At 37.9% G+C, this 27,606-nt stretch overlaps 1 protein-coding gene across 4 annotated transcripts in view; it reads left to right on the top strand.

Annotated features, from left to right (window-relative positions):
• The window catches only part of EPHA6 (EPH receptor A6), a 449,435-nt gene that overhangs the window by 10,685 nt on the left and 411,144 nt on the right, over positions 1–27,606 (top strand). For all 4 annotated transcript variants that reach the window (XM_017832764.1, XM_017832762.1, XM_017832763.1 and 1 more), the window contains exon 2: positions 22,350–22,414. In XM_017832764.1, the coding sequence (XP_017688253.1) occupies positions 22,350–22,414 (65 nt within the window). The remainder of the gene's footprint in view (positions 1–22,349; positions 22,415–27,606) is intronic.

The raw sequence follows: 27,606 nt of genomic DNA, 5'->3' as shown, positions 1-27,606 counted from the left end.
ATAGTTGGTGGGAGCTCCAGGACGAGCTCAGGGGGCAAGAGGCCCTGAACTGCTGATCCTTTGCATAAATCAAAGGGCACCTGTGGCATGGCCAGGTGGGTACTGGGACTGTGAGGGGATAAAAGCCATGGGGCTCCCTGGTTCGGCTTCCTTGCTCTGAGGCACGACCTTGAGCTGTTACTGTGCTGTGAATAAATGGCTTTATGGAAGGAGACATCTGAGACTCCGCTAAGGGAAAACCAGGATCAAACTGGTGAGGAAACCTGGTCTGACTGTGATTGGGTCATGCAGGGAGTCAAACAGGGCACCCGCTGGGTCACTGGAGCCACTGCTGGGAAGGACTTTGATCCCAGTAGTGAAAGTCTCTGGCATTGGGAATATGAATGGTCAGTTTGGGAAGTTTCCTTGACATTAGTTAATAACGCTACAGCTTTTGAGGTTTGAGAAAAATCACTAAATCACAGCGTGGTTGCACTGGTATAGATCCTGCTCTGGTGTTTACTTTCTCTCCCTGGCTGTCAGTCTTGTTTCCGTGTTATTTGAATAAAAGTACAATGTGACCCTTTGAGGAAAAAAGTAATTCTGAGAACTCTGCTGAGGTGTCTAGCCTGAGTATACATATACATATACTTGTACACATACCTCAGAACAGGAATTTTCAATGTGTTCTGTTACGTTAGTGTTTTATAGCCTGTGCAGCTTTCCCTACCAATTCCCAGTGTCGTTAGTAACCACGTATGTCAGTATGGCTGGAATCATATTATGTCATTTATGTAAAGCACTTACCCTATGAAATTGGAAGGTTTCAGTAATTCGCTTGACATTCCAGAAGTAGGAGTGAATTAAAAAATCCCCAAATAGCCAGATATTTTCACTGCACAAGGATAATGTACTATATGCCCATTTACAAACAAGGATGGCTGAATTGAATCATCTGGAACTGCACTCCGCTGTGTAAATAAAACTGAGGATATGCTGTAATTTCAAGGTGCAGTGTTTGGTTTATATAAAAGGAATGGGTAGAATTGGAGTTGCTGCGTCACAGAAGTCAGGTCCAAGCACCAGACATTTCCCAGGCCATGCTGATGTTGTGGAGTGTGAATGATACCAGTGTCAACATGTGGCAAAGCTGGGAATGCAAGAGAAAAACAGCAGAGCAGAACTGTCTGTTTGGGTTTATTGCTGTTAAACAGAAGCTTGTTCGTTCTTTTCCTCTTTCTACTGTAGAAATTTTATCTTGCCTTTGAAACAGTAAAATTTGGATAAAATGAATATTGGGGTTTGGTGAGGTGTTCTGATGTGTTGTGTAAGGAGAAACCTCTTTGCAGGTGGCAGGTTTGTGTGTCTTGCTCAGATTCCTGGAGGAAAACCAATTACCACCATCTGGGCAGACAAGAATTTTCTGCCTCTCCAGGACAGACGAGACTGCAAAAACCATTTGTGGTTTGAGATTTTTTTCTTTGCTGTAGCATGTAATAAAATTACCAGGTTCATAAGGACTGTATCTTAAAAAAAGAAGTCCTGCTGTGGACAGGTTCTTCATAATACTCTTCACTTAAACATCTGCTTAGTTAATGGTCTTCTTTTTTTATAGCATGTGTAGGAAAGTTAGTGAGCTGATGTTCAATCTGTGCAAAGAGTGATTGAAGAGCTGTTACATCTGTTGCACTATGTATTTTATCTTTTAATTGTGATTATGGGTGCTTGAGTCTCTGACCTAAGTGATTCTTTTCCGGTATCTGGTGTTCTTATGTCCAGACGAGATGGGATTGCACCAAATTCAGTGAATAAATGACCTGGTTATTTGAGCTGCCAAGTTGTAGCTCAGGTTGACTTCACAGTTATTCAGCATGCACAGAAAAAAATACTTTGAATGTTTGGGGCCTTTGTTGTATGAAAATGTGTTAAAAGATTTTTGATCTGCTTTAAACTAAGAGAAAACTAGGGAAAGAAATTAATAAATAGTCTTGATATGAAATTCTTTATGAATAAAGGAAAATTTTTGTTAGTGAGCTTCATGGAGGTAGTATTTTTGAGCAGACAAACATTTATGCAGCTGTAAGGAACACCAGTATGACTTTCATTACAGTAAAGTGATAAAATTTATTACTAAAGCTCCTAAAATAGCACTGAGCTATCCTTTTTTTTCAGATATTGATGTGAAAAAGTAGGGTTTTGATAAGGAAGGGGAGAAGAAAATAGGAAGAAGGAAGAGAAAATAAAAAAATCTGGTTCTCCTGACTTTCTCACATGAATATTCTAATTTGCAAAATTTTGGGGTTAATCTGGTGCTAAAAAAGTATTTATTCAATAATATGTCATCTCTAGCCATAAGCATAGAGATTTGTAGACTCCAAGCAGATTCTACTGCTTTTTTAAAAGTCCATAATTTAACAAATATAAAAAATAAATTCATTCCAACGTAGAGTGGGAAAGAAATGTTATCAACTCGAGTCCATTGATTCTATTTTTATTGCTCCAAACTGCTACAGTTCATAAAATGCAGTTTTACAGGCTATTAGTCCATAATGTGGATTATGTCCTTTGGAGAGTTATGTTAAAGATAAATGCAGTAGTTCAGAGAGATCTATATTGAAATTCTGGGAAGAGGGTTAAGAATTATTTAAGTTCTTTTTACTATGATCCAAAAGCAAATGGGTTGGAGGGGAGAGGTCACCACCAGCTTCCAAGATGGGAAATGAAATTAGCAGTGAAAGAGTCAGTTTATCATTCAGCAAGTAGCTTAATTTCCTTGGAGGTGAGGAAAATATGTTTCTGTAGTATTACTGGCATTGAAAGTGGTTTTTAATTGTTCTTGAGAGAAAGAATAGTATCTGCATTTTAGTGGTACCTGCCAAGAGTATTTACGCTGCATTGAGGGGCTCTGTTGACTGTAACTGTACCATAGGATGGGGAAAGAGCCTTGTTACCACAATCAAATGCCTATGATGCCGTATAAAAAGTGATTAATTTTCATCCTAAATCTAGTTAAGCCATATTCCCTCATTGGATGGTTGTTCTGAACTCCAGTGCTATGAAATTCAAATGCATTTATGGACTGCATTTATTAATGAATGTTGCTTACTCATCTATGCTTGTGCTAGTGTTGTACCAAAGCTTAAGAATATGTTTCCATTCACATTTTTTTCTTCATCTCACTATTGTAGGAGGAGTCATATCTCTTTTTTGGGTTTTGTTGTGTGGTTTTCATCTTTCGTTCAAGAAATTTCTGATCACTGTGACAGTTACAGTTGCCTTTGCTTGTTCTTCATCCTGTTTAATTCGCTTTTTCTTGAACAAAGGTGGCCAGAACCATGTAGAGCTTTGCTGGTGAGATTTTACTGGTACTTTGTGCAACAGTAGTGCTTTTATTAGAAATACTGGCCACTTTCTGTGATGGCATTTGTCTCCTTCATTCCCATATTGTTCCAATGATCCTTGGTTGACTTATCATGAGTTAATACATGGACATCTTATCTTCTGTCTGCTGCCAGACTTCATAAAAGAAATTACTCTTGTCTTTCATTGGATTGTCTGATGTTTTATATTTAATGTCCTTCCTTATTATCCCAGATATGAAGGATCATTCCTTCTCTCCTCACAACCCCCCACATACTGTTTCAACCTTTAGTTGAGGTGGCAATGCCTCCCCACTTTTTCACGAAAAAAACTCTCATTAGGACAAGCCTATTTTGGCCAAGAACATTATTTAAATAATAAATAAGATAGTCTCATGACTTATCCTTGAGTTGCACAGTTAAACACTGCCTGTCTCAAAAGCACGCCTTTTATGAACTTGCTCACCTCTTTTGCTCCCTGTATAAAGTGGCTTAAAACTCTTTTACAACTTGTTTTAGTTTCCTAACCCAGTTTTATTTCTGATATTTATACAATGAAATGTATATTATAAGCTAGAATGTTCACTACCAATACGGTATTGCCACACAAATAAGCATTTAATGATATCTTAATAAGAAAGCACAAATAATATCTGTGGATTCAAAACACTTTTCTGTTTGTATCATTCTGAAATAAGGCTGAAAGAAGCACTGCTTTCTTGAAGTCAAATTGAATGAAATTATCCTCAAATTCAGCTGTAATTTTACCTTAATGCATTATTATTCAGATGTCAGCTTTTTCTTCCATAATTTGATTCTGCTTGGCTATTAGGACTGCTCAGTGCTTACTCTGTTTTATTGCTCTTAGATGAAATAAATTAAGCTGTATAGTAATATAAAAGATAATATTCATTGTTATAAATTTGGCATTTACATGAATGAAACATCCTAAATTCCCCCTTCATCTGTTTTAAATTAAGTATGAGATTTAAATCACTTGATCTGATTGAGAGCAAGCACTGGAAATGAAGAGACTGTGGACAATCAAAAAAGCACACTGAGATTCTGATCAAGGCATTCATTATTGTTGGTGGGAAACAGTGTTAAACAGTAATTGATTGCATTCTGGAGAGGGTAGAGAAACCTGCCATGAGAGAGTATTATATTCATTGTCTGGGAATGATTTTGAACAGGTGGCAAAGTGTGAGTAGTAAGTAATTCAGATTGCTGAAGTATGGTGGTGTAGTAAACGAGGCTTTACATCAATGTGTTCAATTTTAGATACTATCTCCTTTTATAGTTGCTTTTTTAAGCAGGGAGGTACTTGTATACTTAATTTTAACCATAAAATATTTCCTTTTAACATTGACTTTCTTTATCTTGCTCCTTATTTAACTCTCATTATAACCTCATTAATCCTTTTTATAGGCAAAGGAAAAAAAGATGTGCAAGTAAAAAAAAAAATGTTTGGCCTGAAACTCCTCATAGACTCAACAGTCTTCTTAATTTAGTGTATGTTATCAAGGATATTGTTTACTGCAGAATAACTCTGTCATTAATGAAAATGAAACCTTACTTCTTACAGACAGACTTCTATCATTCAGCCTGAAAGGAGAAGGGAAGACAGCTTCTCTTGCTATAGTTTTAGTATGTCTCGTAAATGACTGCATTTTGAAAGACTGTGATTTGGAATTTTAGACAAATGAGTTACTGATGATATATTTTGGATTCTAGATACAATTGTGGTGACAAGTTGTTCTCATGGAAGCAAATATGTGCCAAACCTGTTAGCTGCCTTTGTTTTCTAACTTGTGCATCATTCCTGATGTACAGAGTAATAACGTTTCTTTTTCACAGAGTCAGTGTTCATGGTGTTCCTGTACAGCCCCTAAATACATTATCATTTTCAGTACCTATCCTGACTGTGTAGTATTCTCCAATCCATGTTTTCCTGCAGCTCCAGTTCTGTCTTCTGTTGTGAATTTTTTGCTTTTCAACATAACATCTCTCTTCCTCTGTCTCTCCCTTTTCTTCCTCTCTCCTCTTTCTCTCTGTTGTGATGTTTCCACCCTAAGGGGAAGGGAGCACCCAAGATCCGTAAATCCTTATGGTCAAAAGAAACAGTAGGAGTCAGAGAGTACCCAAAACCTCAGTTTTATCAGTAAATTCAACACTTGGCATGGATGTTGGTATGTCAGTCTCTGACCTACTGCATAAGAACATGGCAGTAGGTTTTGGATAAGGGGTAAGGGGGAAAGGAAGACAGAAAGAAAGAAATGAATTAGAGGAAGGGAGGGAGGAAGGGAGGGAGGAAGGAAGGAAGAAATGAAGGAAAAAAGTTCTTTGGCCTCTCTGAAGCTCTACTCCTATCTCCATAAGACTGTATTTCCTTTTAGCCTCATCAATTCACATTATACTCTTGAAAATTCATTATCTGACTGCTCTGGTTCACCCACTGAATCCATTCTCTGCTCTGCAGGCTCTGTCAGTCTGTTGGTCCTTCACCAAACTGCTGTCCTTCCTTAAAGTGCTGTTCCCACAGCATTCCACTTTCATTGGGTTTTCCTTTGACTGTTAAATGCACTCATTCAGTCTTTAGGTAGAAACCTCTCCTTAGCCAGCTGAGCTTTGGGCTTAGGGCTTGTTGATCTCAGTGGCTTCTGGCCTTTCTACAGAATAACTGATTTGCTGCACCTCCAGGGGGGTACCTCCTTCTTGCAAACAGCAAAGTAGCATCTTCTACAGGTAGCACCGTGCTCTATTTCTCCAGCTTTACTTCCAAATCCTTTATAGTCCCAACAAGACTCTATAGTCCCAAAAAGACTGACTCTGCAGTTAGAGAACCTACCCCTTAAAATCAGGGAAGAACCATTTTTAGGCAAGGCAAAGCCATTGAATTATCTGCCATGTAAAACTTGCATGAGATCTGCAGTGAAGTAAATCTGGAAGTGGGTGATTAGCCAGTTCTTCTCCCATCTGTCTTGTTTGTGACATTTAGGGCAGCTGGTCCCATAGAGACGCTCCAGCAAACCAGCCTACTGACTACAAGGGCTCCTGTTCCACAGGAGGAGCGGGGAGATGAGGAAGCTGGGTTAGGGCTCTACCCTTACCCATACAATAAGCAGGCATGTACCCATGCTATAGCAGATTCCTTTTAAATGAAACTAGAATAGAAAATCAAGCAGGTTTAGAAGGCTTCATTAGCAGAATTTAGGTCACTCTGCAACCCAGTTTTCTCTGCGCTTTAATTACATCTGGTAAAATGCTCAATGAAAGGTGAAAAGAAAAGATTTCTATGGAATTGTGTATGTTGGGGCTTTAAAAGGAGTCAGCTGTATGAACTACAGAATTTGCTAAAGGAGGAGCATAAAATGCATTCTTCATATGCTTTTCAAAGTACTTGTGTATGACAGACTTTCTTGGAAACAAGTACAGGGGCAATAATAATTTTTCAGGCTTGGTCCTTGTTGTGTTGGTAAAACATATTTCACACTAGATCATAGATGTATGTACTCAATACAGAGATATGTAGATAGATGTAAACCTCATGAAAGTCAACAAGGCCAAGTGCAAGGTCAGGGCAGTCCTCAACCTCAGTATAGACTGGGGACAAGGGTAGATTTAGACTGAATATAAGGAAGAAATTCCTTAGCGTGAGGGAGCTGAGGCATGGGAATAGGTTGCCCAGAGAAGATGTGGATGCCCCATCCCTGGAAGTGTTTATGGCCAGGTTGGATGGGATCCTGAGCAACCCGGTCTAGTGAAAGATGTCCCTGCCCATGGATTAGATAATCTGTAGAGGACCCCTCTAACCCGAACTATTCTGTAATTCTGTGATATACTGGAAAGCCTTCCCACACAAATTGAGCATTTTCATTATGTTGTAGTCTTCAGATAGGAGGAAAGAATTATTTTTTTAATTACTGCCTATTTTTCCTTTAATAGAGTAATTAATCTCCACAGTCGTGGTGCTATTTGTCCCCTTCTTGTGTTTGCTGTGCTCAGAGGTTTCAGGCAGAAAAAAAAGTTTTGAAGAAAAATGGTATAAAGCACATTTTAATTCAAACATTTCCTTTGTGGCAGTCATTCAGATCTAAAGGTTCCTGTATCCTACAGTAACAGTGTGCATGGATTATTATATTGTCTATATTTGGCACTGCCTTCCAAGTCCCTGGGCAGTGCTCCAAGGATCCTCAGTGACATTCCTCTTGCATCACTGGGTTGTGTAACAGGTACTTAAGTCTTAAGTAGCCCTTGGAAGTGGTGCTTTGAAGTAAGTCAGGGAGTGCTGCTGCCTTTCCAGGAGCTGTCTTTACTGATGCAAGGCTGTACCTGCCACATCAGTGTTCATTCAGGTCAGTTAAAGTCTCACAAATACCATGACAACCTCTTATTACCAAGAAGACTCTTTTCAGTCATATCAGGAGTGACTGTTTTTACTTTCCACAGTTTTAGCAGCAAGGTTTTTTTGCTGTTTAATTATTTTAGAAAATGCTGTTAAGTTCCAAAGTTTTTCTTTCTTCTGTTGATGTTTAAAGAGCTGTGGACTAGGGAAGAGAGGATATTCAAAAATGTTCCCTGCAGCATATCCAAGTCACCCCTTGCACTACACAAAATTTGAAAAAAATTCTAAAGTAGTATGGAATAGCAGCCTTTTTTAGTTTCACTTCTTAATATGAAATCAGAAAAAATAGGTTTTCTCCAATTAGATTAGTGTATAGTCCCAAAAGAAAGAAGAGGGTAACTGTGTGGTTTTGAATAAGAGACCAGTTACTCAGCAGATCAGGCATAATAGTTTACTGTGTCAATGATGGCATTCTCAGATCTATTTTATGATCTTCAATTATCTTTAAAATTTAAATCTTCCTGAATGTGCATTAGAAGTATACCATTCAGAGCTTAAACTCTCTGTATAGTAGAGGTGAGTACTCCATGCTGTCAATATTTTTAAAGCAATTCGTTCTTTGGTTACATAGTCAAAACTTATCTCCTGACAAGTAAGTGACAAGATATTTATTTGTTGATAATGTTAAAATATTGCAAACCTGATTAATTAGTAAAAACAATTATCTTAATGTAGCTAAAAAGACCAAGATTTTCAAAGCCACTTATTATTAGCATGTACTTTAGGTTGACAGCCTGACCTAGTACCTGTGAAATGTTCATGCTGTGAAAACTTGGTGCTTGACACCATAAATTATAAATGAAGAGCTAGTGGAAAAGTGACAGACAGACTCAGTGAAAGAGAGAATTACAAAGCTCAAAAATATTAAACTGACTAGCTGCGTGGATATTTAATCAAAGGAGATAAGAATCATTTTAGCACCATGAATATAAACCTTGCATGTCTCTGGGAATATTTGTCAGGAGTGTAACAACTCTGCCTTCTAATAAGTTGCATTTATTTTGGTATATTTTTGAGGTTCTTCATTAAAAAAAAAAAAAAAAAAGAAAGCATGCAATATAGGCAAATGTTAACCTCATGTTTTCTGAGTTGCCTTTGTGTTCCATCCTGGAAGTTTTTTTTTCATATGACTTCTGCTAAAGTCTTTTTCTGTACGTCATGGGCACTTTCAGACTACAGCAGTAAGGCTGACTATATTAAATATTTTACTTCTCAGGCAGATAACTTATTAAGCAAATGAGATACCATTTCAAGAACCAAAGGAGAAAAACTGATCAGTTTGCTTGAGAGCCTTGACACATTTGGAAATCAGGACTGCTTCTGCTTTGATATGCCCACAGCTTGTGGCTCTACCGATGACTTGCCTTATCTGCTGACAGATGAAGTCATTACTAACCACACTACCTTTAACAAGCAGAAAAAATACAAATGTAGGCTTAATAGCCCTCCCCTGTCCTTTGTATCTCCCTTGTTTTCTTATGTGTCACTGTTTAACCCCAGGCAACAACCAAGTACCAGGCATCCCCTTGCTCACTCCCCCACCCCGTGGTGGGATGATAAAAAAGTAAAAGCTTGTTGATTGATGTAAGGCCAGTTTAATAATTGAAACAGAGTAAAATGTAATAATAACAGGTGGAATGAAAAGGAGAGAGAGAAAAAGAAAAGGAGGTGATGCACAACACAGTTGCTTACCACTCACTGACCAATGCCCAGCCCATTCCCGAGAAGGGATCAGCCCCTTCCAGCCAACACCCTCCAGGTTATACTCTGAGCATGATGTTCTAGGGTACAGAATATATCTTTGGCCAGTTTGGACCAGTTGTCCTCCCACCCAGCTTCTGGTGCACCTGCTCACTGGCAGCATGAGACACTGCAGAGTCCTTGATTTGGGGTGAAGTACTACCGAGCAACAACCAAACCGTCAGTGTGTTACCCATATTGCTCTCATACTAAATCCAAACCACAGCACTGCACCAGCAACTAAGAAGAAAATGAACTCTATCCCAGCCATACCCAGGGTATTAGGTTAGTGGGGAGATCAAGGAGCATGTCCTTTTATTTGAGTATGAATTAATAACTTCATCCTGCTTACATGGTGTTGGCATAGGTCTTTAATGGATAATAATAAATGTCCTGTCACTTCTGAAGGCTCATTTATATGTCACGTGAATAAATTCTGAGTGGAAGTTCAGGCTGCAGTTATGTAACATATGGGGATTGAACAGCTGTGCTTTTCCACCCTCTGTACCACTTCATACAGGCAAGGTTACATTACTGTTGGCTTGTGAGAACAGGATAAGCAAGATCTGCTATTGATGGGTTCTATGCACTCTTTGCTTTATGTATTTTAGCTTTTCTGCCTGCAGAACAGGAATGTACCTATTTCATTTTTATTATGTAAAGATATGGAATGAATGTAAGTAAATTCTTATTTATCTGCCTGGAGTTAAGAAGTTCAGCTGAACTGTGGAAGTGGTAGAAGACAGTGAGAGAGTAGTAAAGAATGCTTGGCTTCAGTGGATGGGTCTGTGCTCTCCAGAAGTGCCTGCCTTTATATTTTGTGTCTGGAACTTCCCTGACTGTTGTTCCCATGTCCCATTTGTCTGTATGTCAGAGTTTCAGCCTCCCAGTTCTTCCTCCCAGCCTGCCTGAAGCAGCTCTGCAGCTCTGGCTGCACCTGTGAGAACACCCCACCTTCAAAGGTTCTGCCAAAAATCCTGGACTGGTCCCTCACCTCAGTTCATGAGCTGGGGATTCTCCAGCAGCTCTTCATGGGGCTGTGCTGCCACTCAAACACAAACTCTCTTTAGTTGCTTCAGCCTTTGCACCTCTCCTGACATCTGTCTGTTCTGTCCCTCAGAGTCACCAAACTGCTAAATTTCATGATGGTTATTAAGTAACTACCTGAGGAAGCAGTGCCCACCTGCCTTCCCAGCCTCTGTTTGTCACGTTATCAGCTGCTCTCTTCAAAACTTCTTTCCTTAAAGGGTCTGCTGCAGAAAAGATCAGTATTGATTCTGATTCTCACTCCACTTGAAAAGAGACATGATCAGCTTGAATCTTCTGTATCAGCCTCTTGAGTTATTCCTGGGGAAAAGGCAACAAACCTTTGCAGTGCCATTTCATCCTTCCCTATTAGAGAGGCTGGGTATTTAGATCAGACCTGTGTAAGAAAAAATGGGTGCCTAGGGTGGGTTTGAATATGCCCATGAACTCCTAAGGGAAATTTCTAACCCCCTTGAAGAAGAAATACTAAGAAAGGTGGAGTATAGGAGCAATAGCTATGAAGTTATTAACTAGTAATTAGTCTGGCTGGCAGTTATTAGGTGTTATTATACTTTTCCAAAAGCTTTTGTATGGCTTTTTCACTTATGGATGTTGTGGCATTAACTTTTTGTTAATTTTATCACCACTCAAAAAACTACTAGAGTAAAAGACATAAAAGCAAATGCTTGTAAGAATGCAGAATAGAAAAGGTAAACAGGAAAGTGAAGAATATTAAATTTAGCATTGGTCCCAATCTACGAGAATTGGTTTCAACACACAAATCATTTGTAGTTTGCCCATGCAAGGAATGATAAATCCATTTGTCAGAATTTCACTTGTTTCTAATTTCCCTAATAAAGATACACTCAGGTTAATAAACAGGGCTGACAAAACTGTCAGGTATATGTGTTCATTTAAAAAAAGCTGTTCAATAATCTACTGTTGACATGAACATGATGGTGAATTGAATATCAATTAGTATATTCAAGGCTGGATGAAAATTATTACAGAGGGCAGCTGGGCTCCTCTCATCATTTTGTGACTCCTATTTTTATCAGGGTTAGCTTTTGAGTTCCTTGTATGCCACACGTGAAACCAAAAGCTTAGAAAAATAATAAAGCTATTATTATGTCACTATAACAGTGACATAAACCAGCTCTGGTGTTTTCTGGACCTGTGAGCAGTGTTAATTTATCTCACTTCATTTCAGCACCAATCTCTGCTGTAAAGGAGTATCTTAGAAATGAAAGCAGAGTCCATGGTTAAGAACACATTGTTTCCCTGTACCCAAAAGCCCTTTTTCCCCATCTCATTCTTTGTGAGAAGCCCATTAAATAGAGCAATGTGCCTCCACCTGGCAGGACTTACTGCTCAGCTCTGTGCTCCCTGCCTGTCCTGCAGGGCTCACATTGCAATTCTCATTCCCTGCTGGTGCATTACAAAGGTAGGGATTCATCCCTTCTGGCTGAGCCGTGGGTTTCAGAACCTTCTCCCGCCTTCCTTTCCTTCTGGAAGTGCAACAATGATCAACAAAACCACTTTGAAATCACTTTGACACTGCTCTTGGGGGAAAAGCTCTGTTACAGGCTAGGAGAGGCAAGATATTAACTACTCATTCTCCATTCCACAATTACCTGAGGAAAACTTGGGGGCTCATCTGTTTCTGAGGTAAACCCATTTATTTTAGATGTGAATATGCTTTCTTTTTACCTCAGCAATTTTATTTGTTCTTGTGCTTATGAATGAAACTCACATTGGAGAATCAAGTGCCTATGTTAGACCTCAAAATACATAATATTTTCAGCTGTCTTAGAGCAAAACAACCTGCAAAGTGACAGAATAGGTAGTTAAGATCTAACGCGTACAATTCAAAATTGTAACTGCTATCCCAGAAAGATTTCAGTGCAGAAATTGTCATGTGTTTCTGCACTGACAGGTACATTTTCTATATCCCTGGTTCATTTGGTGCCACTGAGTGTATCAAGTTGATTCCCAAGGCTCCACTTGGTATTCATAAAATGAAACACAGAACACACCTTACTGGGAAGGACTAACTTTTATTGACTTGTGTTACGTGCCTTTGACTGATAAATTGTTTAATTTTTCCCCTTTCTTTGGTATATTTGTCTGTGTTTTACATATATATATATATATATGTAAAACACAGACGAATATATATATATATATAGGAATTAATGTTGTGTGCTAAGACAGCACTATGATATAGAAAAAGGAAGTAAAAATAGATTTATGTTTTCTGAAAATAACTCTATCCTTCTTAGTTTTGGGGTATTTTTATCTTACTATATCTTAAACTCCAACATTATAAAACAGAAACTTAAATTTGTCCAGAATATTCAAATATTTCCCGATCCTAAAATGAAAAAGATGTAAATATCAATCACGTAATTTAAAGTAGAGGTATGACAAGGTATGGGTGTGTTCAATGAGCTGTGCACAGTTTATAAATTGCAAATTACAATAATTGTTTATCAGAGCATTTTGATAGATGTTTAAAGTATTGCAATTGTTATTGAAATGACACAGAAGGAGTAGTGTCTGCTGTCCTCTAAATATGAAAGCCAAAGGCTTTCTCCAGAAGGGCAGTTTTATGTTCATCTGTCAAAATTTGCAATGTTAATGTCAACAGTCATTTCTAGAAAAAGAAAGTTTAGACATGAAGCAGAAAATTTACAAAGTCTTAGAAGATGTTAGCAAAAGACAAGTGCCTTAATTCCTTAGTTCTACAGAAGCCATAAAATTAATTAGGCCTCCTTGTAGAGCTTTAAGTGTCATGTATTGCTGGGTTTAATTCAGATTTAACTTTATTCATAGAGACTTTGGAGTTGCTGAAATGCACATTAGATTATTTGTTTATAATGTAAGGTTTTTTCCATCCTACCATGACTTCATGCCTTGTCATTTGGAAAAAATTGAAAAATTGCATTTTTGTTCATGCAAATATAAGTTGATGTTCATATAAATGTGAGTGGGTGTTCATATAACTCCCTATTCCACAGATATAATCATGTATGATGGTCTTGCCTTGTTCTTCCAAAGCAATGTGATGATACAATTACACAGCATGAATAATGAATACAAAAATCTGAAGTGGTTTGTGAAACAAGTGGCTTCTTTCTTCCTTCTACCTTCATAAATGCTGATTGCTGAAAAGCAAATGGAGTTGAAAACGTAAATATTTGGCAAATGAATTGCAAACAGAAAGAAACACATAAACTTGTAAAACTAATATGCAACATGAAGACCAAAACTTTGGTCTTCAATATGTCTTACCCCCTCAATTGTTCAAATGAAATCCCATATCATTCGAAGGTTCCGTGAGTTGTTACTTCCATTTCACTGCCTTCAGGGGTCTGACAGTATTTGGAATTATGGTACTGAAGATATAACTGAAATCAATTGCCTCTGCCTCTATCAGTTCTCTCAGTGGGTACAAGAATTACTCTTTCATTTTAAATAATTACATAAATTAGATCGCTCGGTGTGTTGTGTGATGAGTAGCAAGAATGAAGTAGGGAATTTGGTTTATTTATCTTGCTGACTCGCATGGCACAGCCACATAAAAATATATATTTCATAATCCAAATTCAATATAGTCTTCCACAAAAACCTAAAACCAAACCAAACCAAAAAAAACACAGGAAGCTTCATCTCCCTTTTTATTTAACACTTAATCCGGTGAGGTTGCTCTGATGTGACTGAAGGGTCTGCAGTGGTTGGCTGATAATACAACATGAGAATAAGGGGATTCATGTTGATTTTTCAAGTGAGAGTGGAAGAAAGGCAGTGTGAAAAAAAGGATAATGTAAAACTGAAGCTTTGGGTATGGAAATGTTGGCTTCCATTCCAGGGAGAGATGGAGCAGTAGGATTACAGGAGCCTTCTACTCTAAGGAGAACATCCAGGTATGGAAAGAATAATTATATTGACTCTGAAACAGCATTATGAAAGTGTGGGAAAGCATTAAATAATATACTAAATTTTAATTTCATTTAAAAAATCATCTTGCTAAGAAACATGTAATAAGGTGTTCTAGGAAAAAAAGGTTGAATATGAAAGGTGGGTGGTGGCATTTTTTTTGCAAAAGAACCATTGTTTCTTTTAATCTTGTTATCTCAGAGCCACAGGATTTCAAATTATATCTATCCAGGAAGTAGTAGGGAACAGTAAGGCTGAACCAGAAAACTGATTCAAATGAGAAAATAGGGTTATTCCTTAAGCATCTCTATGGAAAGAAAAATGGTGCTGTGGGGGAATTAGTTTTAGAAGATGCTCACTGGAGACCGCAGTAATGGAGTAAAGCACCAGCAAGATAAAGACAGGCATTTATCCAACATAACCCCATCTAATAACAGTGCAAACTTCTCAGGACTGAGAAGGTGAATGTATCAGGAATGGTATGTTGGGTTTTGTCCACAAAAAATTATTCTGACCAGTTCTCATTCATTTGAAGAGAATTCTAAATGTCTCTGTGTGAGTGTGCAAATGGGAAATAAAAAAGGTGAAAGTGGAAATTCCTTTCGAAAGTTCTCGATTAGGAAATCATTGATCACTTAAAAAAAGGCCAGTTTTGGATAACAGTTTAACCTACACTGGAAAGTAGAAAGTAGAAATATGAACGTTTCTAATAATTAATGGCAAAGAGAGGATACATGTGGAAATTAATAAATGTTAGAAAATAAGTAGTGTAGAAAAGTGAAGATGAAAAGGAAGTGTGTGAGGTAAAAGCCCAAGTCTCACAACACTCAGGATAATGGGAATTTCTCTGTTGCATTATGAATAAAAATGTTTGTGTGAATGGTATTAAACTATTTTTAGAAAGAGGCAGAAAATAATGTGTTCAAAATTGGGAAAATTGGAAACCAGTGTTTTTTTCACATAATGTGAAGAATATGAAGTACTCCCCATCTGGTGTAAATAGTTCTTTCCAAGAGTCCTGAAAGAATTGGCTGAGGACATCTCTGGTCTACTGACGGTAAATTTAATGAGTTTGGGGACTCAGGGAATTCAGGAATATTGGAAAGCGTAGGTGTTGGAGTCCTGGTTTGAAAAGAAAAGGAAAGCACCATTAACCAGGTAACTAGATTTTTATAAAACTCACAGCATTGGAGAGGATTCCAGAGGTCGTTTATCTCCCTCACTCTGCCCCAAGGCAACGGGAGATTATGTAGAAACCAGGTCTGACAGTGTTTGAGGTGTGTTAAAAGCCTCCTGCAGTGGAGATTCCCCAGCTTCCCAATTAGTCACAGCTATCCCTCTCCTTCACAACTGGAGGGTAGGAAGGATTTTCCTGAAGTCTAACATAAAGAAATGTTGAAGAAAGGAGAAGGATTACTCCATATATCTTGCTGGCTATAATCCTGCTTATCTCAGGCAAACAGCATTGTCAACACTTTGTTTACCATATGATTTGCTATGATTCCTAGATATTTTCCCAGCAGAATTTCCATCTAGACAGGTGCTCCTCATCCTTTGTTACTGCATCCCATTAATCTTGCCTAAGCCAGAGAGCTGCTGCATGCAAAATAATGAAAATTATGGAAAAGGATTCCATTGATACATGTATAATGAATGCCAGTTTATTTGTTTTATGGAAAACAGGCCTGGTCATAAAACTCAAGCATTTAAATAATTTTCCCATTTGTTTTATGGAAAACAGGCCTGGTCATAAAACTCAAGCATTTAAATAATTTTCCCCAGTTGATTACACATTAATTGCCAAAGGTACCTTGAATATTGTAATCTCTTTCTTTGTGTCCTCCTCAGGCAGACAAGCCACAGAAGTAATATTTAGATTTTTTCTATTAGAACAAAATCTCACAAAGACAGTGAAAATCTTACCTTTTTTTTTTTTTATTAAACAGATTTTAGCAAACTGAGGTCTAAGAAACCTCAAAGTAGTTTCAGGGACTGATAAGTCACAGAATTTGAGATATTCATTGTACACCATTCAAAATTCTAACTGGTCACCATTTTTCATTAGTAACATGAAAATAAATATAAAAGTAATACTTGACAAAAGGCTAGTAAGTAAAAAAAGAAAGAGGATGTGCAGACAGGTAAGAGAATCAGAGAGAGAATATCACTTAGAAAAGGTCAGCCCTTGAAAATGAAACTTGTTTTAATATAAGCAAATGGATCTTTGTCCATTCAAGAGCAAAAATGTGACCCAAACTGAAAAATATGATGAAAAGAAGTAATTCTGTGAAGGGCAGTGGTCTTGGTAGAGTCATAACTGAGTCATAAGAGAGTGCAATGCTGAAGCAAAAAATAGGCCAATGTGACCTTGGATATAGAAACAAATTACAAAATAGCCAGGGCTCTTAATATATATTGTTAGAAGGAATGATTTCAGAACACTGCATGTGATCCTCTTCCTAAACATGAAAAATACCATAAAACCTGAAAAAAAGGACAGACACTTCAGAAGAGAGCAACAACTCTCTTGAGGGCTGCAAGTGAGAGACTTCAAAAGCTCAGTGTGTTTGTCTTATAAATATAAACTGTTTGCAGTCAATAAGTAAGCTCTCAGGGATAAAAAAAAGGTGCCAGTTTTGCCTGTTTCTGGGTGTCAGGTGTAATGATTGCCTACCCTGCTGGAAGACACTGAAACTTTCCATTTTTTTATCTTTTTTTTGTGCAAAATATATTGGTCTACAAAGAACAAGAAATGAGGCTGAGTGATCCTACAGCCTGTTCTGATATCGGACTGTGATTCCATGAAGTTGGCCAAAATCATTTATTAGTTTAAAACTGTTAGGTCAGACTGCCTGGAGATGTGTAAAGAAAACAGAAGAGAAAAGAAACTGGTGAAATGAAGGTTTAGAAAGCTTTTTCTTTGGCTGTACAGACACAATTGCAGAGTTCATCTTCAGAAGAGTATTTTGGAATCAGAATTAAAATTCCACACTGTCAGTCCTTGGGAGCTCTGCTTGTCATAATTTTAAATCAAACAGTTCCCTGGGGACCAGGCAAAACCTCTGAAAAGATTAATTTCAGTTGTAAAGTCTAATAATAGCAGTGTAAGATATGTTCCAAAAGAAACTGAAGCTCAATATGGCATAATGAATTATAATAGTGTAATTTCTATTAAAGTATGTACTGGAAAACAAAGCTAAACACTTCTAAATGAACGGGGCACTTAACTAAAACAAGAGGTTTACAGGTGTATGTTTGAATCTGTATATGATTGTTGGGCAAGTGGCAGTGTCCCTGGCTCAGTTATTGAAGGAAGGATATTCAAGTGCTTAATCTTTTTGTCCAAAGAGATTTTTTGAGGGATCTTTTGAGTTCATTTTGGCTCTTTACATGTGTGGCAATTTGAGCCACATTAGAAATCCAAAAATCCAATGTTCAGGCTCCCCCCACCCCTTCCCACAATTTATCCTAACATTGGAGAGAAACTTTCAGACCAGAGGCTTCTGTAGGGGAAGGGGGAAGTATATACATTTATTTACACAAATAAATACTATACAAACTAAAGGCAACTATATATATATATATATTTCTATCAGTCAGTCCTTTCAAGCCCCTCTTTTAACTTTAGTCCAGGAGCAGCTTTTCAAGGCTGATGTGTAACACAGTCTTTTGCTGTGGGAGTGTTCTGGGCTCCTGAACACTCACTCCTCACCAAGTTCCAGTTGTTTCTCTCCTCATGAAGTCCAAGAAGACAGCTGTGAGTCCTTGCTCTTCTACTGCTGATGATTTCTCCTTCTCGGGGTCTCCCCTCGGTCCGTAGGCTGCTGCAGTGTAGCTTATCAAGCGTCCACGTCCTGGAATCTTCCTTCCTCCACATCAGTTCTCGGCTGCCCCCGGTCAGCTTTGGTAGCAGCTCCTGAGCTCTGGGCTCGTCTCCAATTTCACCTGGGACTCTTCCCCGAGCGCCGGGCCTATCTCCACGGCCCAGTCTCTTGGCTCAGCTTCAATGTTGAGCCTCTCCTCCACTTACAGCTTCACTGCAGAAAAGGAGGGAGGAGAGAGGGCTTGGCTGCAAAGCCTGCCTCTCTCCTCTTACCTCGGGTGCTGTGAATCTCTTCCTTCACAGCACACACTCCAAATGCTGACTCTAACTCTAGACAAAGGCTGAGTTGGGGGGTTGCAGGGCTCCCCTCTCCCCCCCAGAGGGGGAGAGAGAGAGCCCAGCCACCCACTGGCCTTGTCCACCTACACGCAGCAGACACCAACAGCAAAACAACCAAGACAGAACTGCCAACAGCTTCCAGTGCTGTGATATGTGATTTTGAGCAGAAGCAAACAACATGAGTGGTGACTGGCTCTCCAGGGAACACTGCCCTGGCACCCAATCACCTCTGAGCCCCCCCAGCCTCTCAGGGGGGCCAATTCCAAACTATGACACATGACTTTGTAATGGCAGACCTGTGCTCTTTCACTCCTGTTCAGCTCTGCAGGTTTTACACTCCATGTCACCTCAGAAAAGTGGCTGCCCCACATGGAGTGGGTGCAGAAATGTCAGTGCCATTGCTTAGTTGCAACTGATGTCCTTAGAAGTCATCATCAATATTAACTGCAGTAGTTCCAGACACTTTTGTTTATGCTGGCTTGTCCAGAATGGCCACTTTTCATAGAGCCTCATTTAAGAGGAATGAGACTTTTTATGGTCTATAAATACAACTAGCTCAGTTGGTTAGAGCATGGTGCTAATAATGCCAAGGTTGTGGGGTCATTCCTTATATGGGCCATTCACTGAAGAGTTGGACTGGATGATCTTTGTGGCTCCCTTACAACTCAGCAAGGGTTGAATCCATTAGAATCCATTAAATAAAATAAAGGAGTATAAAGAAGGAAACAGAGGGACAAGGGTCAGTAAATGTGCCTTCCTGGTTCCGTTAACTTTTTAGGGATTTCCTTGTTTTGAGTATCATCCACCATTTCCCTTTAGTCTCTTTGCATGCAGATTTCCAGTTCTTCTGAAACTTCTGCTCTCCCGCAGTCAGAGGGGAAGCTCATCCCTGCCTGCAGTTCAGATGTGTACATTCCTCTTAGTCTGGATATCTTTGGCAGCCGGAATTTTCTGTGAGTTGGAAGCTTTTTGGCAGCGCAGCTTTGTCTGCCATCAGGTCTGTGCTGCTGGGGATAGACTGCTTCTTAATTACCTCATTTCGAGAGAGCTTGGGTACCTCTGCCCCACACTGAAGTCTATCATGCAGACATCTCCAAATCACTCAAGTGTGTGAGGGTTTTATTACTCTATCCATGTCCTCATTTCTATGTCAGGCTCTGTTGATTTCACAGCTTTACTGGAGTTTGGATTTCTGTGGCATAAACATAATATTTACTTGATGTGCCAGTATTTACATGGTTTTGATTGATAACTATTTACTGCCTTGTAATACAAGTACTGTTGCGAAGACAGTCTCTTAAATTTTACAATGTTCATTTTGAACTCTGAAGGTGATGCCAGTTTAATCCTGGTTGGGAGTTTGGTTATTTGAATTCTCCAGTTTGAGGTTTTTCAGTTATAAGTGAACTTATATGAGCATTCAGGAGGCTTGGTATGTAACATGCATAAAAAACTGCATTTTAACAAAATTCAATTATTTGTTGGGGATCATTTATAAATGTGTATAAGAAATATTAGATCATGGTTCAACTAAATCTAAATTTAATATACTTTCAGTGATGAATTTACTCTAGTTCTTAATTTTTTTAATGTATAGCTCTGAGCTTTCAAGTAGTACTTGATTAATTCAGGCAAGGAATTAATTCAGGCTCCATTGAAGAAATGAATTAGTTTTCCTTCCTGTATTTTAGGGCTTGTTCCATGGAAGTATTACTTTTGAATACCTGGGTGATATTTATTAAACTTTGATCCTGCTACCACAAAAACTGTAAAACTGAAATGATACTTTAAACTCTGATGATGTTTGTAGAAAGAATTTGTTTCTGCCTTCAGATCCACAGGTTTGGCTGTAACATATAGTGTATTTAATTTGATTATTTATTTAATCCAGTATTAAAGAATTATCATCAGAATAGCACTTGATAAAGAGGAAGATATAACTTGAAACTCAGCTGAAAACAAAGCACATAACAAATAGTCTATGTTTTTTGGGTGGAGAGAGAAGTGGAGGAGAGATGGAGAGAAATAAACAAACACATAAAATGAACTTAAATATTCCCAAAAATCAGCTGAGCATTTGGTCTTCTCTATGGAAAGGAAATATCTAAACCCAGTATCTTAATTTTTTTGGAGCCAATAGATTCCCAGTATGTTACACAGTTTACACAGGAAACTGCTGCATCACGTGTCAAATGGGAAGATGCTTCTCTTGATTCTTCAATAAGAGTCTCCTGACACAAATAGAAAATACTGCGAGTGCTGTAAATCAGCTTTTTAAGTAAGCAGAAGCCAGCAAGAGTCTCAGTGGTAATAGCGATCCCATTTTTTTGGAAGTAGAACGGGGATTGCAAAAAAAATGGTTAATTTATCCTCAAATTATTCCCAAAGCTTCATAAAGGGATGACGTGGTGGAGGGCAGAATACTCCCCCTTTGTTGAATATCATTTTAAAATGTCATTAATTTCTTCAAATAAATCATTAAACTTTTATTTGGTTAATGCTAAGCTTCTTACTTGCTTATAAGTCTGCTGATGAGACAGCAAACTTCTGCTTCAGGTTAAAAGTCAACATACATTGAAATGAAGAGGAACTTTAATTGTCACTGATACAAAAGACAAAGGAAGATTCTGGGTTGAGGTTCCTCTAATGAGCTGGAAAATTCTATGTCCTTGCCAGGGTGCCTTTTCCATAGGGCAAGAAAGCATGACCTGGCTGCTGCTGGTGCTGACCCATGTTATAGAAACACATTACAGGTAGCTGTACATTGATTATTTGGACAGATAAGAGGTGGAAGATAGTGCACAACAATATAAAACCCACAAATGTATGCATAGAGTAGCCATGTTCCAAACATACAGCATCATTTTTTTCTCCATCATTTAACCAGTAGAACTGGAGTTTGTGGGCTGTGAGAAGGGAGTGTTCAAAACACACCAATGTGATAATTAAATTGTCTATGCAATACTTAATTTTATGTTTAAATTGTAATTTAGTTTTATGAAATTAGAGGGTTTGATGAAACAATTCCATTAGAGGGCAGTAGTACATGTGGGTAGAATGTCTCATGTGCTGCATATTTTGTTTATCATTAGCTTCATTTTTCTTTTCCATTCACTAATGTAATTTAGCGTATTAAAATAATTCAGAAACATTTTTAGTATATAAATACAATAATGCACATTGTCTTATGTCAAATAATAAATATTACAGAACTGATGCAAAATATTGTAGCAGCTTTCAAGACTCTGATATTCCAGCTAAAATAGAAACTGAAGTTGCTTGTCTCTCTATATTCCAAGTTATACAATTTGTATATTGTATAACTTTATTTCTGTGAAGTTTATGGCTTTTTAAAAAAAAAAATCTTAATTTTGAAACTCTGTGTATCTTTATTTTATTAGCTTTAATGCTTAAGTCCATGTGCAGAACTTCTAGATTCCCAGGCAGGGGTTTGCAGAAATGAGCATGTTTATTCGGACACCTTTTAATGGTTAAATATCAGTAGTGTGTTGTGATTTGACAATGATTTCTGCAAAAGATCTAGGGTGTGGGGGTTTTTTCCAGGTATATGTGTTAAGAAATTTAGTAGGTAATGAAATGTAAACCGTGAAAGCTGAAATGTACCTGGCTAATATGGCAAGTTTAGTCTATGGGGGTTTAATAATTTGCTGCGTCTAATAATTGTGTTTGTCTAATCCAAGCAATACCACAAACACACCATTTCTTTTTCCATTTTCAGTTGTGTTACTTGATACCACAGCTGCTCTTGGAGAACTGGGGTGGAAAACGTTCCCTTTGAATGGGGTAAGTCTCACCATTTTGGTTTTTTGGAGGCATTCTGACACTCTGGAAGTGAGTGGTTTCGATACCTGTGTGGATATTCTTGCAACACATATTTGTCAGAAAGATTTAAGTTGTTCTCAGGGTTGTGAGTGTGAATATGCAAAAATGACATGAGTACACATTATTATGCCCTTCTCTTACTTTCCTAAGAATTTATCTTACTTTAAATCCATTTCTGACTCTTACATATCATGAAGCTTCATATCAAAAATTCCTGCGCTGGAGGAATGTATTATGACTACATTTTTTGAGAACTAAAAGGAAAAAGAATTTTCAGTTTTATATTAAATTGGAGCAAAACTTTAATGATTTAGGTGATAATTAATATGGACTTCAGCATCTGCTAAAATGGTATCACATTAGCTAAATCAGAAAAAATTAGAAGTATGTTAATGTCATGAAGCCAGTTTAAACATCAAGAGAAAATATTTTTTGGTTGTTTTTTTTGCTGTACTGACCATTCTGGTTTAAAGCTTGCTATTCCAGTTTAATGGCTTACATTTCACTTTACTGCAGTACAGTTTGCACTGCACATACTGTATATAGCTTATTTTTGTATTAGTTTACATTATCTCTTGATTTTTGTATATGAGGCATATAATTATTTGCTTCTCTGACATGAGCTCAGAAAATACTGTTTTTTCTGAGTGAAACATCTTCTTTCATTTTCAGACATTTTATTTTCTGTGATTTGTTCCAGAAGGAAGTAGAAATTGTCTGTCTTCACCACCTTAATAATCCATTTTTATAAAATGCCTTCTGTGTCTTTCCCCTCAGGGATTTCAAGCAATGTGACATTTCTTAATCTCAGCCTGTTTCCAACTTTATGGATTACCCTTTTGCAGGGTTCTCCAGTTCTTTGCCTTCTTAGACATTCTTTCTGTGTTTTACATTTTGTATGCAGACTCACACAGTCTGAGTTATAATTCTGAAGTTTTATTTCCTTCAAAAATCCCAGGAAAAGCAAATATATTCATACACTACAACGACAAAATGCAGGGAGGAATTTTTGCTTTCAAAAATCAAATACTGTCACATACCACAATGAGGAATTTTTGGGGGTTCAGGAAGGCTGGCATTTGGAAAGCATGCAAGATATAATTTCAGTTATTCTGTAAATTTTTAAAAGCTTTAGGTACTTCAGTAGCAATAACCATAGTATACAAGCACAAAAATGTTGATTTAAAAGATAGCTATTACAACATATATTGGTTGGTCATACATACACTAAACATTAGTTTTTGTAGCATATTGAGGTTTTTGGGTGTGTTAGGACCTTTGCTGTGTTTTGAGAATTGGCAGCACTTACTAGAATACATGGAGTTTACACTGAATCAGAAGTTGGGATTCAATTATTAGAGAATTTCCCAAATATTCACAAAGTGGTTTTTAAAAAACCAAGCAGGTAAATATGGGGGAGAAGAGTGGTTTGTAGCATAGAGTCACAGAATCATTTAGGTTGGAAAAGACCTCTAAGATCATCAAGTCCAACCATAAACCCACCACTAAACCATGTCCCTAAGTGCCACATTTACACGTTTTAAACACCTCCAGGGGTGATGACTCCACCACCTCCCTGGGCAGCCTGTTCCAATTCCTGACTATCCTTTTGGTGGAGAAATTTTGTCTAATATCCAATCTAAACCTCCCCTGGAACAGCTGGAGGCCATTTCCTCTCATCCTGTCACTTGTTCCCTGGGAGAAGAGCCTGACCCCCACCTGGCTCGCCCCTCCTGTCAGGGAGTTGTAGAGAGTGAGGAGGTCTCCCCTGAGCCTCCTCTTCTCCAGGATAAACATCTCCAGCTCCCTCAGCTGCTCCTCATCAGACCTGGGCTCCAGTTCCTTCCCCAGCTTCATTGTCCTTCTATGAACACACTCCAACACCTCAATGTCTTTCTTGGAGTGAGGAGCAAAAAATTAACACAGGATTTGAGGTGTGACCTCACCAGTGCCAAGGGGGATGATCCCCAGGGCCCACCAGCTGGATGTAACTCCATTCACCAGCACTTCCTGGGCTTTCCAACATGAGGAAAACATACTGAAAAAGGCTTCCTGAGATATAAAATAGGCAGAAGAGGTAAAAATGAAAACTATGAGAGAAAATGGATTAATTAAGTTTGGAGAGAGAGTTAAGAAAAGCGTGTGTGAACTATTAACTCGGGAAAAAAATAAGTCCAAGCTGTTGATAAATTATTCTAGTCCATAAATGGGATAAAGATTCATGTGCACCGCAACAGTGAAGTTTTTGAACAAACTTTTTGGGAAGTTGTAGAGATGAGAATACATGACTTGGAGAAAAACAATCCACTTAAGAAGCTGTAAGACATTGTCACAAGCAGCAGAAGGTGACTGGATATGCAGACAAACAAGGTCCTCGATTTCTTACAGTGGAATGAAAGTCAACGTTCCAGGATAGGCTGCTGTGAGCCACAGAACCTGGTGGAAATGGTGCCTAAAAGAGTGAAAAAGCTAAAAAAAACCCCAAAATAAATAGTGGAGTCAATTATGAAATTAGTTATTTCTTTTGCTCACTGAGAATTATGTAGAACTGCTGGTTAAAATCTGTGTTTGCTGATTTTTCAGATTTAGCATCATTCTGACAAACTTCATTAAAATATACCAAAGGTAATTTTGGTGTAGATATTTGAACATACTGAAATGCACAAAGCTATTAAAACACAAAACTTTACATTAATTACTTTATCTAATAAAATATTAAATATACTAAAGTTAAAAATTACATTGTAATGTGTTTCTAAACTGTTTGTATTTATTTTAGGATCCTGTACCTTCCACAAAAGTAAGAAGAAAATTGAGTTTACAAGTGCCCATGTAATGAACAGAATATGACATTTGTGTGCTTCTTCATGTTTCTAAAATGCACTCTCTGAACAAGACCAGTGTTCATGTTAATTGATTCTTTTTAAAATGGAAGGTAAAACAGTGCTTTTGGGGTAGGTTAATAACTGCTGTTAGACTTACTGATTTAGTAATAAACAGTAAAACTCTTACCTTTCTAAATCTTGCACAACCACCAGAGATGCTGTTTTATGGCCACAGTGCATTCTAGTCTGAGTTACTAATCCGCACTAATATAACTCAGATTGTGGTAGAACTATTGGTGTGATTGAAATTAGCACTGCAGAAATAAGAACCTGTTTTGTTCCACGATGGGCACATCAGCATTTTCTTGTTTCCTGGAGGAGAGTGACAGATTTTGAATGGTTTGTGGTTTTAAAGGAGATTTTTGTTCAGAAACTATACAAAGCTTGTTACTTTAATCAAGCTCGGGGTTTTTGTAAGTGTATGTGTAGTGTTTACATGGGTAAGAAAAATGTCCTTAACTTACAGTTACGGCTCTGATGAATATTTTTGAGTTAGGAGGATGGGACGAAAGATTTTCTTGAGATTTTGACACTAACAAAAGTCGTTAATTTGCTGCCATACTCAGTCACCAAGAATGTTTCCATTAAATTAAAGAGCAATTGAAATAATAATACTTGGGATTTGGGTAATATTGAGTAAGCCTCAGAGATTTTAAACTTACAGGCTGGAGAGAAGTAGGAGGAAAAATCAGGAGGTATTCTTTTGGAACTTACAGAACTTTAACCTTCACCTCCCAAGTTTTTATTTATAGTAGATTTATAACATAATTTTTGTAAGCTTTCAGCAGTTTTGGTAACCTCTAGAGGCAGCTACTCAAGGAAGTAAAGATACAACATAGTAGTTCTGTGTGTGGCATTTGTATGCAAATCATTTAGCTGCAAAGATGAGTCAGGCACAACAGTGTTATCCATTTCTCAGTAACATAATATGTGATTTTAGTTTTTCATTTTCTTCCAAATTATTTGTGCTACCTTCCTGAAGCATGAGAATACAATAGTTTTTCTTACAACTGTGTTTTCTTTATTTACCTGTCAGTTTTTTTTTCGCTTGCATTTTGAGCAGGTAATAAATTTAGTGCTTAGAGCTACAAAAATGCAGCATAAAACATTAATATCTTTGAGGTCAATAGCATCAACTTTTGTTGATTGAGTTCCAATTTAGCTTCTCAGTGATGGGATGTCTAAAATTTCTACTTTAATAATGGACACATTTGATACTTCCTCTGTTCTTTGGGCTATGGTTCAAAATGACTGATTGATTTATGAGAAGCATGCACTATGGAATGAAAGGAGATCTTTACTCAACAAACTGTCACTCCATAACCTTGAAAATGCAGAGCAGGCATTTTTTTGATTGGTACAAAAAATGGGAAGGCACAACTTCATATGTTTCACAAGAGGATGTGAATATGAGTCCATGTGAACTATTATCCAAATTCCAACCAAAGTCACTTTGCTGACCTTGAGGACACAGTTTTTGGTTTTTTTTCAGCCTGTGCTTCTTTAATTGTTAGAAGGGCAGGGTTTTTTTCTAAGAGATTAAGCACAGTTTATGTGGTTAACAAGGTTTTGAAAATTAGGGAAGAAAGGAAAACACCCTGAAATGTAGTGGTCCACAACATCCATTTACCCCTTAGCAGTAACACTAATAAAATTACATACCTTGGACAACTCCAGTTTTTGAGATTTTTTTTCCTTCTGTCTTCAGTCTAACTCTTAAAAAAATTATGATTTATTTCCCATTGCATTAAGCAATTGAACACAGTTTTATGAGCAAAGTTGGCTCGTAAGCTGTGATTTGGAGACTATTGGCATAAGGGCCTCTCTAGTCCTGACAAATTATAGATTGGTTTGTGTTGCAACAAAGCTCAGAGATTGTTTAGTTCCAACCCCCCTGCCATGGCCTGGGGATGCCACTATCCCAGGTTGTTCCAAGCCTTACTCAACCTGGTCTTGAGCTCTTCCAGGGATGGGGCAGCCACAGCTTCTCTGGGCAACCTGTGCCAGGGCCTCACCACCCCCACGAGGTGAGGGATATCTAATCTAAACCTACTCTCTTTCAGTTTAAAGCCATTACCCCTCATCCTATTACTCTGTGTCCTTCTAAAAAGTCCCTCTCCAGCTTTCCTGTAGGTATTGGAAAGTGCATCACATTTCCCTTAATGATTGGGGTGTGGTATTTTGGGGGGAAAACAATCGAGAAGGAACATTGCAAGAACAGGCTATCATGAGGAGAAGAGGTTTTCCACCTTCCATCCTGAAACCTCA

Source organism: Lepidothrix coronata, unplaced genomic scaffold (assembly GCF_001604755.1).
Source record: "Lepidothrix coronata isolate B3197 unplaced genomic scaffold, Lepidothrix_coronata-1.0 Scaffold205, whole genome shotgun sequence".
NCBI classification, from domain to species: domain Eukaryota; kingdom Metazoa; phylum Chordata; class Aves; order Passeriformes; family Pipridae; genus Lepidothrix; species Lepidothrix coronata.
Note: the sequence above shows the minus strand (reverse complement) of the source record. Positions and strands in the feature narration are given on the sequence as shown.